Source organism: Ursus americanus, chromosome 7, assembly GCF_024610735.1.
Source record: "Ursus americanus isolate L20-20 chromosome 7, mUrsAme1.1.p, whole genome shotgun sequence".
Classification (NCBI taxonomy): domain Eukaryota; kingdom Metazoa; phylum Chordata; class Mammalia; order Carnivora; family Ursidae; genus Ursus; species Ursus americanus.
Genome location: NC_142133.1, coordinates 46,986,256 through 46,999,748, shown reverse-complemented (window position 1 = coordinate 46,999,748; position 13,493 = coordinate 46,986,256). Strand labels below are relative to the sequence as shown.

The 13,493-nt window shown below is 42.3% G+C and overlaps 1 protein-coding gene across 3 annotated transcripts in view; it reads left to right on the top strand.

The window, feature by feature from the left end:
* Window positions 1-13,493, top strand: part of SUCLG1 (succinate-CoA ligase GDP/ADP-forming subunit alpha) — a 29,666-nt gene that overhangs the window by 12,198 nt on the left and 3,975 nt on the right. For all 3 annotated transcript variants that reach the window (XM_045808806.2, XM_045808808.2, XM_045808807.2), the window contains 5 exons: window positions 2,496-2,612; window positions 5,765-5,977; window positions 6,109-6,166; window positions 10,131-10,214; window positions 12,013-12,164. In XM_045808806.2, coding sequence (XP_045664762.1) covers window positions 2,496-2,612; window positions 5,765-5,977; window positions 6,109-6,166; window positions 10,131-10,214; window positions 12,013-12,164 — 624 coding nt within the window. The remainder of the gene's footprint in view (window positions 1-2,495; window positions 2,613-5,764; window positions 5,978-6,108; window positions 6,167-10,130; window positions 10,215-12,012; window positions 12,165-13,493) is intronic.

Below are 13,493 nucleotides of genomic sequence, written 5' to 3'. Positions count from 1 at the left end.
ATATAATCAAATGTTTGATTAATCCAAATTCTCCACATAAGCTTATTATATGTGATGTTTTTGTTTGTTTGCTAAATTTCATATGATCCTGTGACATCTTCACCTCTGACCTTTTTTTAAAAGAACCATTGTCCATGGTGTAAGCAATATTTGGAACTGTCTCTGCTTCCTGAATTAAGTGATGGTTTGCCTAAATATTGAAATCCAAGGTTGGTTTCAGTGTCTTTCAGTTACCTGCAAGTACATTGCTTCTCATTCACTGTTTGTTTGTTTTTTTTTTTAAGTAATTGAGAGTCTTACTTGTCTCAGCTTTGTTAGTTAAGATTCTCTTAGTGTAGAGGTAACAATGAGGTTTGAAATCTAGAGTCTACAGACTACAGTTTGAATAGCACTGCTTAAAGAGAGAACATTAGCTTTCAAAACAAAAATTTCTGAAGTCCCTCTTAACCCCAACTCTTATGCGTTTAATAGAACTTGAGTAGTCGGGTCATCATGTGTAGGTCCCTGTAGAATGACCACATAGATCCATTCAGTGTCAACACCGCTTATCGAGTGTCTCCTGTGTGTCAGGTCGTGGGTTAGGTGCCACCTCTCAGTAGACAGAATCACTGCCTTCGTGGAATTTACGCATTAGTCGTGGGAGGGAGAGAAACATAGCGACAAAATCAGTGAGTAGATTACGTGGTAGATTAGAAAGTACAAATGCTATGGAAAAAATAAACCAGAGATAGAAACGTGTGACTGTGTGTGGAGTTGTGGTGGTGTCCGGGTTGGGGGAGGGAAGATTTTGTGTCAGGTGGTCAGGGGAAGCCTGACCTTAGTCAAGATCTAAGGGAGATATGGGCATAAAGCAGGTGGATATGAAGGGAAGTGCATTCAAGGCAAAGGGGAGAGCAAGGCCGTGAGGCAGGAATGTGCCTGTTGTGTGGAAGCCATAAGGCCAGTGTGACTGGAGTGAAATGAGCAATGGGAGAGCAGTAAATGAGGCCAGGCAGGTAAGGAGTTTGGATGTGAGGGTGTAGATTGAATATTGACTTATGAGCCAGTATAAGGAGTTTGGCTTTTACTGTGAACGAAGTGGAAAACCACTTGAGAGGTATGATCAGAGGAATGATATGATCTTGCTTATGTTTTAACAGGGTTACTCTGGCTGCTGTGTTGGGAATAGGTGAAAGGGAGCCAGGGGCAACATTCTGTCAAGAGTTGATGATGACTTAGACTAAGGTGGTAGCACCTTAGGAAGGGATTGAGACATTGTCAATTATATTTTAAAGGTAGGGCAGTAGTGTATCTGGTGTGAGATATAACAGAATCACGGATGACTTCAGTGTTTTTGGTCTGAACGTCTGTTAGGAGTGGAATTGTCATTAACCAAGTGTGGAGTGTGGAGAGGAGTGGTTAGGAATTTGGTTTTGGGCACATTAAGTTTGAGATACCCACTAGTTGTCCAAGTGGAGATGTGATATAGGCAGTCGACGGTGTGAGTTTAGAGCTCAAAGCAAAGATCTGGGCTGGGTATGAGTGTGTGTGAAAGAGAGAGAGAGAGAGAGAGAGAGAATGGGAGGGGTCGCCATATGGATGATATTTATTGCCGTGAAAAGGGATGAGGTCACCAAGAGCACAAATTTAGGTGAAAAGAGAAGTCTAAGGAGAGAAAAAGAGAAGGGGAGGTAGAGCCCTTGAAGCCTAGTGAAAAATAATCTTTCAATTTGTGGAGACATTTTTGGTTGTCACAGCAGCTGATTGGGGTGGAGAGGAGGGCATGGTACTGGAGTCTACTGAGTAGGGGCCAGGGATGCTGCTAAACACCGTACAAAGCAGGGGACAGGCTCCCATGACAGCGATTCCATGTGACCAAATGTCTGCAGTGCCAAGGTTGAGGAGGGAGAGTGAATGGATAGGGAACTACAGGGTATTGGCTGGGCAGCATTAAAAGCTCACCTAAGGTTAGTGATCATGGATTTAAAGACCGGTTGTCATGGTTCTGTTTTTTTCTCCAGCTTCTGCTTGGCCGCACGTGTGCAGTCTTAGAGTAGGTAGGTGACTGGATTTAACCAAGACTGTGGTTTCGCCAGATGTGGAAGTTGAAGTGAGAGAGAACCAGTGTCGTTGTGTGTTTATAATGACTGACCATGGATTTTATAGTCCATGAAAGAGGGACGTGAGGACATTAGGAGTTGACAGAGGAGCAGTGAAAAGGAGGGTTGTTTTTTTTTAAGTAAACACGAGTGTTTCAGACCATCAGTCAAATTTGAAGATGGAATGAAAAAAGATCCTCCTTAAAAAAAAAAGTTATTTTGGCTTTTCAGAGGATTATACTGTTTCAAGGTTCAAAGCTAGGTTTAGCAAGTTGTTGAGATTGCTGGATATATGTGTCTGTCACATTTTGTGAAATAGTTAACCTATTTGTTTTTCTTTTCCAAGTTGCTGAAGATTGCCTTCAGGCCTCCCAGCCTGCCTTCTCTCCTGAGCCTTGTGTTTTCCCCACCCCGCAGGGCACCTTTCACAGCCAGCAGGCGTTGGATTATGGCACCCAGCTGGTTGGAGGAACCACTCCAGGGAAAGGAGGCCAGACTCATCTGGGCTTACCAGTCTTTAATACTGTGAAAGAGGTAATTAATGGTACTGAGTTTGTTAAGCAAAGAAAAGCAGGAGAAGAGCAAGCATATTTGGGTTGGAGATCTTAATTGTGTCCCTTTTGGGAGAGTCACTGCTATTTTAAAATCCAGTAACATAAAGAAATTTGAATCCCAGTAAAAACCTCTGGGTTCACTTTAGTCACACACAGTCAGGATGCCTTCCCACGCCTGTGTCCTCTTGTTTATAGGCATAGATCAGCGTGAAGAGAAGAAGTGCTATAGCTTGGCTTCCATTGGCTTCTTCTCCTTTCCGTACTCTTTCTTCTTCCAGGATATTAGCAGTGCACGTGTCAACATCCAGCCCCTAACCTGACTGAGAACGGGCTGTTTGCCAGGCACCGTGCCAGGTGCTTTATAGACATTGCTTCATTCGGGCCTCCCCATGGCCCCCTGAGGTGCAGTGCTATCACCATCCCCATTCTGAAGACAAGGGCACTACACGTGCAGAGAGGTCAAGGGTCCTGCCCATAGTTCATAGCTGCAAAGTGGCAGACTTAGCACGGCTCAGGGTAAGTAGGATGGTAGTAAGATCCTGCCTGAAAAAACTGAGCCGTGAAGTCAGACGGACAAATCACAGAGCCCTTCCCCAAATTGCGGATCTGTTAATACTTTTTAAAGTATTTTGAACAAAACTTTAATTCTATGTTACAAAATTAATATGTGCTTATTGTAAAAACTCAGATGATATAAATGTATGTAAAGTTAAATTTTATAGTGCTTTCACGTCTCAGATTTTGCCTTTCTAGAGAGCTCATTTAAGCTCCGGGTGTATTCCTTCATTCTCTTTCTATACTTGCATGAATATATAGGAAAATAATAGTATTATAAAAAAAACTATGGTACAAAAATCTTGCCTATATAATAAAAAAGAATCTAGGAAATAAACTTGGTACTTGGGACTGATGTATTGATGAAAAAAGATGTATCCCTCCCCCTCTTCTTAAAGGCATGTTTTAAAGTTTTGAGGCGTGTTTTAAAGTATCACATTTTTTTAAAAGTACAATTTACAGACTTAATACCTTTTTTAGAATACAAACTTCAAATTGAAGTTGATTTGTATTCTTGATCCTAAAATGTAGGATAAAACAAATATTCGAATGTGGAATTTTCACTTTACTTTAAACTTGACAATAGGGTGTAGTATATGTGTGTATGTATGTTTTAGGTGTGCTGTATTTTAGACTAAAAAAAAGTTAAAATCATATGTTCTATAAAAGAATCATTTAAGGTCATATGTTCTATAAAAGAGACATTTAAAGTCTTCTTGCTTTAAATTCTTGGTGTTTCCCTGCACCCCTTAAGTTCTCCTATGACCTCAAAATACGGAGAAGAGCTGTTTTCATAATTCCTCTAGGTAGATTTGACTTTTTCATGAGCCTTTTTTGCTTTCTTTTAAAGAAAGTTTTTGTTGCTAAGCAACTCATTTATTATTCATCATGATACAAATAGATATGACATTTGCAGTGTTTTGTAAGTTCTCTGACAGATACTATATTACTCACGTGTTCAGCACATACAAAGAGCTTTCTCAATGAGCAGGATGGATACCTTTCATCTGGTGTCGCTTGTTAGCACAGACCCCGTTGTCATAGTCGGCTTCTGGCAGTATTCGTAGCCTTAAGAGGTAGAAAACTGCAGGATATATTTTCCAGAAAAATACCTTCATGCCTATGATCTAACTCCTTTTGGTTCAACCTAGGTGGTTTTTTGTTTGTTTGTTTGTTTGTTTTTGTACCCCCGTCTCTGTTATCACCTTGAACAGAGTTTTGAAAAAAAAATTATTTTTAACCCCTGGTATTGTTTGTTGATGATCTGTCAGCATCCTTTGACTCTGTTCTTCTGTCAGCGTCAAGATACCTCTTTTTATTTGGGATACTGTAGAGAAAGCTCCTTGGTCTCTGGGGGTTGGGGCGTCATTCAGGGATGATTCGGAGAGACACGGCCTTTTACTTCGGTCCCTTCTAGGTGTACCTGTATGCTCTACAGCTTAGTATCTCTCGCCATTGTAAAAGCCCATGCCACAGCCTTCCTGAAGGTTTGATTTATATCTTGATTAAGTTATATTTTAACATTTATAGGGAGGCACCCTGCTGTCACTGAAAAGAACAGACACTTTGGAATCAGAGATTCTTAGATCTGAATCTTGGCTCTGCCACTCACTTCCTAGCTATGTGACCTTGTGTAAGTTATTTACTGTCTTTTGGCCACGGCGTCTTGATTGTAGATGGGGATACTAAGCATTCAGGGTTGTGGTGAGGCCTTAACAAGACCTGTCTTGAGCCCTCTTGCAGGGCCTCTCAGAGAACAGGCACTGTCTCTCTTGGAGAGTCAGAGATCACTGATAGTCTCTGTCTTCAAGGAGCTTCCGTTACATTGGAAGAGACGTGACACACATGGAGGTGGGTAGGAGACATCGTATTGATATGTGTGGAGGGCAAGTGGAGACCACGGAGAGAACCGTGGTCAAACTGATGGTCTTAAGTGCTTTGCATTTGTGGGGGGTGAGGTAGAGTAGACCCTAATGCTTATTTGGCCCACATTCTCATTCTATGGCCATTGATGCATTTGTATTTTAGTTTATTTTTAACTAACATTGCATTTAGAGTAAAAATTGTGAGCGTAAAAACCACATCACTTTTGACATCTCTTAATCATATTTATCAAGTATGATATGTTTTGAACGGTGTTTGAGAGCTGCATTCTGCAGCTCAGCAGCTGACTCACCCCTTTTCTCCTGGGGAGCTGTAGGGTCTTCGGTACTGAATAGGTGATGCAGTGTCTTGTAGGGCAACAAAAATACGGCCGCAGGAATGAGAGGACACTATCTTGAATCAGGCAGTGCCTTCCGCTTTCCTGCCATGCCCTCGCCTGAGGGAACAGGGCGTCATAGAACCTTTCAATTCAGAGTGGCAGTCCCGGGGCGGGGGGCAGAGAGGAGGCCCTGCTTGATTCTGCTCTTTTCAGACGGCGCAGTGAACTTGCTAATGGGAAGAATGAAGACATCCAGTGTCTCCTGGTGGTGTCCTTTCCTGATCCCAAGACATTATTAAAATCATGGTATTGAATGCATTTTACAGTGTTTACAACTTAACCCATAATAAAGTGCTTCATGGGTAATATTTCAGGCCAAAGAAGAGACAGGAGCGACAGCCTCTGTCATTTATGTCCCTCCTCCGTTCGCCGCTGCTGCCATCAATGAAGCTGTCGAGGCGGAAGTGCCGCTGGTCGTGTGCATTACAGAAGGCATCCCACAGCAGGACATGGTGCGGGTCAAGCACAAACTGCTGCGCCAGGGGACGACGAGGCTGATTGGGCCCAACTGCCCGGGAATCATCAATGTGAGTGGAGGACACAAACAGGCCTGGCTAGCTGGCTTTCAGTCAGTCCAAGTGTGTTTGTGTGTATGACCTGTTAGTTACCGGTTGTGGTTTTTTTCATTTTTCTGAAACCGTGATTTCCTTTCCTTCAGCCTGGAGAATGTAAAATTGGCATCATGCCTGGCCATATTCACAAGAAAGGAAGGATTGGTGAGTATTTTTCTTATAGATTAAAAAAGAAAAATTCTTTGCCCTAAGCTCAGAACTCGCCAAGAGAGTTTGTGACTGTGCAAATCTCATTCATTTTAATTAACTGTGGTGGAACTTACCAGGGAGTTCTGTAGTGAATCACTTTTGTATCCTGAGTTGGATGAGATTAAGAATCTATAATAATTCTGCAGAGTCAATGAAGATGTTTTTTGGAGTTTTTAAAGATTCTTTTCCTGCTCAGCATGCCGTGGATTCTTCCGTGTGTTTTCATGTATCAATAGTTCATTTCATTTTACTGCTAAGTAATATTCTGTTGTGTGATTCTACCACAATTTGTCCATTCACCTATTGATGAACATTTGGGGGGCGCCTGGGTGGCTCAGTAGTTAAGCGTCTGCCTTCAGCTCAGGGCGTGATCCCAGGACCCTGGGATCGAGGCCCGCATCGGGCTCCCTCCTCCACTGGGAGCCTGGTTCTTCCTCTCCCACTCCCCCTGCTTGTGTTCCCTCTCTCGCTGGCTGTCTCTCTCTGTGTCAAATAAATAAATAAAATCTTAAAAAAAATTTTTGGGTTATTTCCAGGTTTGAATCATGAATAAGGCTAGGTGACATTTGTGTATAGGTCTTTCTGTGCACACATTTTCATTTCTCTTGGGTAAAATACTTACGCATGGAATCACTAAGTCATAGGTTTGAAGTATGTGCAACTTCTGTTTTTTTTTTAGATTATTTGTCGGGGGGGGGAGAGAGAGAGAGAGAGAGAGAGAGTGCATTAGCAGGGGGAGCTGCAGGCAGAGGGAGAAGTGGGCTCCCCGCGGAGGAAGGAGCCCGATGCGGGCCTTGATCCCAGGACCCTGGGATCGTGCCCTGAGCTGAAGGCAGATGCTTCATCGACTGAGCCACCCAGGTGTCCCGTATGTGGAACTTTTTAAGAAATCGCCAAATAGTTCTGTGAAGTGGCTGTTCAGCTTACATTTCCACCATCAGTGGATGAAAGTTTCAGTCCCACATCTTCACAAAGTGTTCTCAGTCCTTCACTCTAGCCATTCTGCTAGGAGTGAAATGGTGCCTCATGGTTTTCATCTGAGTCTCTACTCAGTCTACAGCTAATGGTGAAGAGCACTGGCGCGTGTGCTATCGGCTATTTATTTTTTTATTTTTTATTTTTTATTTTTTTAAAGATTTTATTTATTTATGTGACAGAGAGACAGCCAGAGAGAGAGGGAACACAGCAGGGGGAGTGGGAGAGGAAGAAGCAGGCTCACAGCAGAGGAGCCCGATGTGGGACTCGATCCCGGTACGCCAGGATCACGCCCTGAGCCGAAGGCAGACGCTTTAACGACTGCGCTACCCAGGCGCCCCCTATCGGCTATTTATATATCTTCTTTTGTAATTATTGGTTCAAGTTTTTTGCACATTTTTTATTGGGTTGTCTTTTTATTGTTGACCAAGGCATGGGGTTCTATAAATATTCTGGATATAAGTCCTTTGTATGTGCTACATATGTGCTTTGAAGATTTTTATTGTTAGTCTTTCTAAAATCCTGTCTTCAGATGACTTTGCCCTCTAGGATATCACAACCTCTCTCAAAATGTCTTGTGAAAATTCTGCTTCTTGTTTAGTTCCTCGAGGAAATAACCAAATTAACATTGTGGGGGTGAAGAGGAACTCATCATCAGCTGGCAGAGATGAAAGTCCTGACCGCCTGCTTGGCCCTCTCTTTCACCAGTCTGGCCGGCATGTTGGGGTGCCTCAGTGTGGCTTCCTACATGTGGAAGTCTAGGAGTCCCTTTTGGCCTTTGCATGTGAGCGAAGGTGGAGGCACAGTTATCTTCTGTAGTGCTTGGTTGGTATGGCGTGGTTATGGTCTCAAAAGTTTTCTGTTTTGGGGCACCTGGGTGGCTCAGTCAGTTAAGCGTGTGCCTTCAGTTTAGGTCATGATCCTGGTCAGGGTCCTGGGATTGAGCCCCAAGTCGGGCTCCTTGCTCAGTGGGGAGTCTGCTTCTCCCTCTCCCTCTGCCTGCCACTATGCCTACTTTTGCTCTCTCTCAAATAAATCTTTAAAAAAAAAAAAAGTTTTCTGTTTTGCTAGGCTGTCCTTGGTTCTCCTGCTAGAGTGAGCAGGTTTTTGGGGGAAATTTTTTTTTTCTGTACCCTTCTGTGTTTCTGGGATGCTGGCTTCTTTGGCTCCATATCTGGGATGCATGAGGCAAAAGAAAACCCAGGGAGCTCACCAGTGTATCATTCCTCAAGTCTCGAGGATCCCAGCCACTTTGCCTTCTTCATCTCCTGGTGATTTCTTGTATTTGTATTTATTTTACATATAATGCCCAGGGTTTTTAGTTGTACTTAATAGGAAGAATAGAGGAAAGTACTTCGACTTTTCAGAAGCAGAAGTGTCCTTGTGATAGGTATTTTTAAGTGATAGTGCCTTTTACTATATATACTTTAAGAGTGACAGGAGTAATCTACCCTAAAAACATGGCTTTCATTACCTTCAGTGTATGCAGTTTGCATTTATATAATTTACATATCATTTATATAATCAGATGAAAGCCACTTAAAAGAATGATAACATCCTGGTGTTAGTTTTCACTGGCTATTATACTGATCCATCACCAGACTAGAATAAATTAAATAGTTGTTTTTCCCAGTAATCTAGGATGTCGGGTGGACACCTGGACCATAATCGTACCACAAGAATCAAGTAGAAGGAGTGGAAAGGAGACTAGATAATTGAACACAGGAAGTACAACTAAGAAATTGCCATCTATACTTTGTTTAAACAAAGCTAAATGTACTGAGTACATAGGTAGGTAGGTATTACCTACCCAACCTTCTCAGTTATGAAAGGTCCCGCAGAGGAAGGACTGTAGTAAGGAGACAGTATGTAGATGGAAAGAAAGCTCAGAGAGTAGGGAAGAACTGATGAATGAGACAGATGGGAGATAGTGGTAGTGATTGTCATTTGTTGTGAATTAGGGTCCAGTGATTGGTTAGCCTTAAAACTATTGGAATTGGGTTTTGCTTAAGAGGATGGTTGTATTCCATTGAAGGGTTTTCAGTTTTGATCCATTCAGGTAAGTATTGAGCTCCTTCTGTGCAGGATCTGTATTCAATACTGGGAACACAGGAGTGGGGGAAGCAGTCTTGTTTACCAAGCCCCTGGAGGTTACGGGATAGCAAGGAAGCCACAGAATCTTAAACACCATTGGTGGTCTCTTACTGAACCAGATAGCAAGAGAACAGTATTCGTATTTGAGGAATCAGGAAAGACGTGAAAGGAGAGTGGCATTTGAGGAGGTGAGGGGCTCCGTTTTAGGCAGAACCAACCTGACTAATTGGGGAATAAATTGGTTTCACTATGGGGCGCCTGGATGGCTCAGCCGTTAAGCGTCTGTCTTCGGCTCAGGTCATGATCCCGGGGTTCTGGGATCGAGCCCCGCAGTGGGCTCCCTGCTCTGCGGGAAGCCTGCTTCTCCTTCTCACACTCCCCTTGCTTGTGTTCCCTCTCTCTGTCAAATAAATACATACAATCTTTAAAAAAAAAAAATTGGTTTCGCTGGAGTAGGGAGGTAATGGGAAACAAGTCTGGAGAGGTAGGCTGGCACGGAGCTGGGCTGCGGAGTCCGTGCAGGGTTCTGTGTGGAATGGGCAGTCCTCACCGAGTGATGCAGCGGCTGCTGTCTGGTGAAGTTTTCTAAGAGAGCAGTTGGACGGTGTTCCGTGGGGTGCTGTCTAGCGGTGACCACGATACACACGTCTTTCCATTTGACCTAGTGGTGCAGAGGATCTGGTTACACACACCCGAGTTCATAGTGAGAAGATAGGTATTCATGCACCATTCGTAGACTTGTTGATTTGGATGACAAGTCGTGGGGTGGATTTTTTATATACTTGTACCTGTAACATGATAATCTGTGAGATGAACACAATCTGATATTTTAAAATTCTCTTCCTTTAAGGTATTGTGTCCAGATCTGGCACCCTGACTTATGAAGCGGTTCACCAAACGACACAAGTTGGATTGGGGCAGTCTTTGTGTGTTGGTGAGAGATTTTTGATAGAATAATTTTATTATAATGCAGTATCTTCATTGAATGGGTGCAGTAATAATTATTGTTTTGGTTATTTGCAGGAGGTTTTGATAACCATTATTAAAACAGATGTTACGATCTTGAATTTAATTTGCTTCAGTGCGAAGCACCACTATAAATATTTTCAAGATTCACGGTCCAGGGTTTGACTTGCATGTCGAGGAACAGGAATCGTGGGACATGTGGCCCCGGAAGAGCCTTGGTGCCTGCAAACATCACTTCCCTCGCTTGTTGTGAAGAAATCGTTCTTCATGTTAGGGCTTTGAATACTATAATTATCATTTTGTTATCATTATAAGCTATCATTCAGTGCTTCCTGGTTATGAGTTCTGTGCCATTTATCATCTCATTCTTAAGGCAACCCTCTGAGGCACCTCTGAGCTGAAAAGTTGTACTACTATAGTTTTATTTGTGAGAAAAATCTATGTTGAGGACGGTTGAGCTCCCCAGAACTTCTCTTTTTACACATTTTATCACCTACCACTTTTAAAAGTAAAAAGGTTTTACATTTTAAAATAATTTTAGTATTTGTTGCCAGAAGCGAGGCAGGTTGCTCATTTTTATAAATATTTTTTTCAAATTTTAAAAGCCTTTCAAAAATAGCTTTTCATAATAAATTATAAAATAAAGCCCTGGACGATTTTCATTAGGATTCAGATCCATAAAATCAGTACTGGAAACAGTAATTGAGCTTCCCTACGTACAAAGCACAATCTTAGCCACAAAGTAACTTAGTGTGATGGAGCATCAGAAAAGGTTTGAAACAGAATTGCAGAATTCATATTCTCCAGCCTCTGTCTTTAATTTGTAAATTGTTAATACTAAAGCCCAATTCACAGAGAGGTTGGAAGAATTAGGACATGGCAGGTCTAACGTGTGCTGAGTCATGGTACTTGACACACAGCTGGCACTCAATAAATGCTGCTGCTCTTCCTCAACTTCGTTCTTCAGAGGTGCACTGAAGAGTAGGAAGTCAATCCTGCTTTCAGAACGCTTCTAATGTAAAAATATGACACTGATGCGTGGTGGGCTGTGCTAAGGGGGCAGCTTTGTCATGTAAAAATTTAAAAAGTGGCAGCCGGTCTGCTGGGAGCAATTCCTTTACTATCCAAGTAGTGGTTATCACCCTCCCTGGATATTTTTTTTTTTTAATTTTTTTTTTTAAATTTTTTTATTTTTAATAATGATTTTTTATTATATTATGTTAGTCACCATACAGTACATCCCCAGTACCCTCCCTGGATATAAGGGAAGAGGGGTCAGTGCACCCTCAACTCTGTCCCTCGTTCGGACTTGTGTGTGAGGACTTGTGTGTGGTTTCTCTGCAGTGGACCTCATCTCATGGTTACTTTGTGCAAAGACGTTTGTAAAGTGTTTAATCGGAGAAGAGACAGTCTTGCTTCCTTGCAGCATAAACACCTTTTTTTTTAAAAAAATGCCCATTTTGAAAAAGTTGTTTGGGAATAATTTCGTGGGAGGAAAGGAGCTTGATAAAAGAGCTAAAACAAAAATAAGGTTGCCTTTGTGAATATCCGAAATCAACCACCATTTAGCATTCATGGAATAATTAGCAACAGAAATAAACGTAGCACTTCGTGATTTTTTAAAATGTTAAATGCAAGAGTGATGATACATTTTAAAACACTGGTGAGAGGGGGAGGCAAACTGAGTCGAAACAACATTTCTTGGCCTGATTTTTATGGTTCAATCCTTAAATTTTCACCCGGTGTTGATACTCTGACTTTTTCAGGCATTGGAGGTGATCCTTTTAATGGCACGGATTTTATTGACTGCCTTGAAATCTTTCTGAATGATCCTGCCACGGAAGGCATCATATTGATTGGTGAAATTGGTGGTAATGCAGAAGAAAATGCTGCAGAATTTTTGAAGCAACATAATTCAGTAAGTTTGGGTTTGGGTTTGGAAAAACACAGCTCTCCACACACAGTAGGCACCGCGCGAGCTCGTCACTGCTATGCTGCTGTTGAATCCCACTCCCCTGACGTCGCTTTTGCAGAGGCTACCAGCCTCCGTGCCTTCTTCATCCTCTTGGTTTTTCTCCTGTTTCTTCTCATCTTAATTTTTCCCTGGATTTACTTTCTGTGGCTTATCCCTTCAGTGTGAATGATTCTTGTATGTAAACATCATTCTTCATTTAGTTTCCAAGACAGAAACCTCAGAAGCCTCTCGTACTTCTCTCTCATCACCTGTTTCCACTCAGTTACCAATGTCCTCAGTAGTATGTTGAGATTCAGAGCGTCATCTGTAATTTGTCCCTCTGCTCTGGTTCAAGCTACCATCTTCTCTCCCCTGGACCATGTCAGTAGTTTCTTCCTGATAATCTCTACTCCCGTTCCTCAGCCACCACCCCTTCCTTGTCTCCCAGGCCATCAGGCTCCCGGCCACCCAAATCACCCGCCCTTCTGAAACAGACATCAGCGCCTCAGACCCCCTGGTTTTAAACCATGACAGTTTCCCATTACACGTAGGATAAAGTGTGGACTTAGCGTGGGATTCCAGTCCCTTCACACCTCCCTAACCCTCTTCTTCACACCCGTGTCCCATTTGACCTGCCAGTTGTTTTCATTCTCACTTGCCTTTACTTATTCCTTCTGCGAGGCATGCTTAACATTGCCTCTGTATCACGGACAATGGGGACTGGTACCTTGGTGCCCAGCCCAGTCCCCTCGCACATTAGACACCAGTAAGTGGTGGATAAGGAGGAATAAAGTAGGATTGTCAGAAGCCTGGGGTAAAATGTTACTAGAGTCTCTTAAATTCAGAAAAGTTCTAAAGTTTGAAATTTAAATAAAAATCGACTTTAGGAAAGATTTAGGTTATTGTGACATGATGCTATGTTAAAATGAATTTTAAGATGTACTTAGGCCCAACTCTGGATCTCTTGAATAGCTTAGAATTTAGTGGGGAAAGCTAAGCATATATATTTTATTTCATTTGGCACATGTTTTCCTATTCCTGGTTAGTTCTCATGGGACAAATTTTTATTAAGGACCTACTATGTACAAGATTCTAGGTAAAAGCAGTAAAAAGTACTAATTTTATTAAATCCTGACCCATGAGTCTGTATTTTGTGATGAAGTGGGAAGTAAAGCACCTTCCCAATTGAGTTGTGAGCTGAACTAGCTGCTTTTCTTGTGGAACACCAATTTTACTCTCAAGAACGACTGGCAGACAAACTGGTTGTTCAGACTAGGGTATTTGGCAGACCTT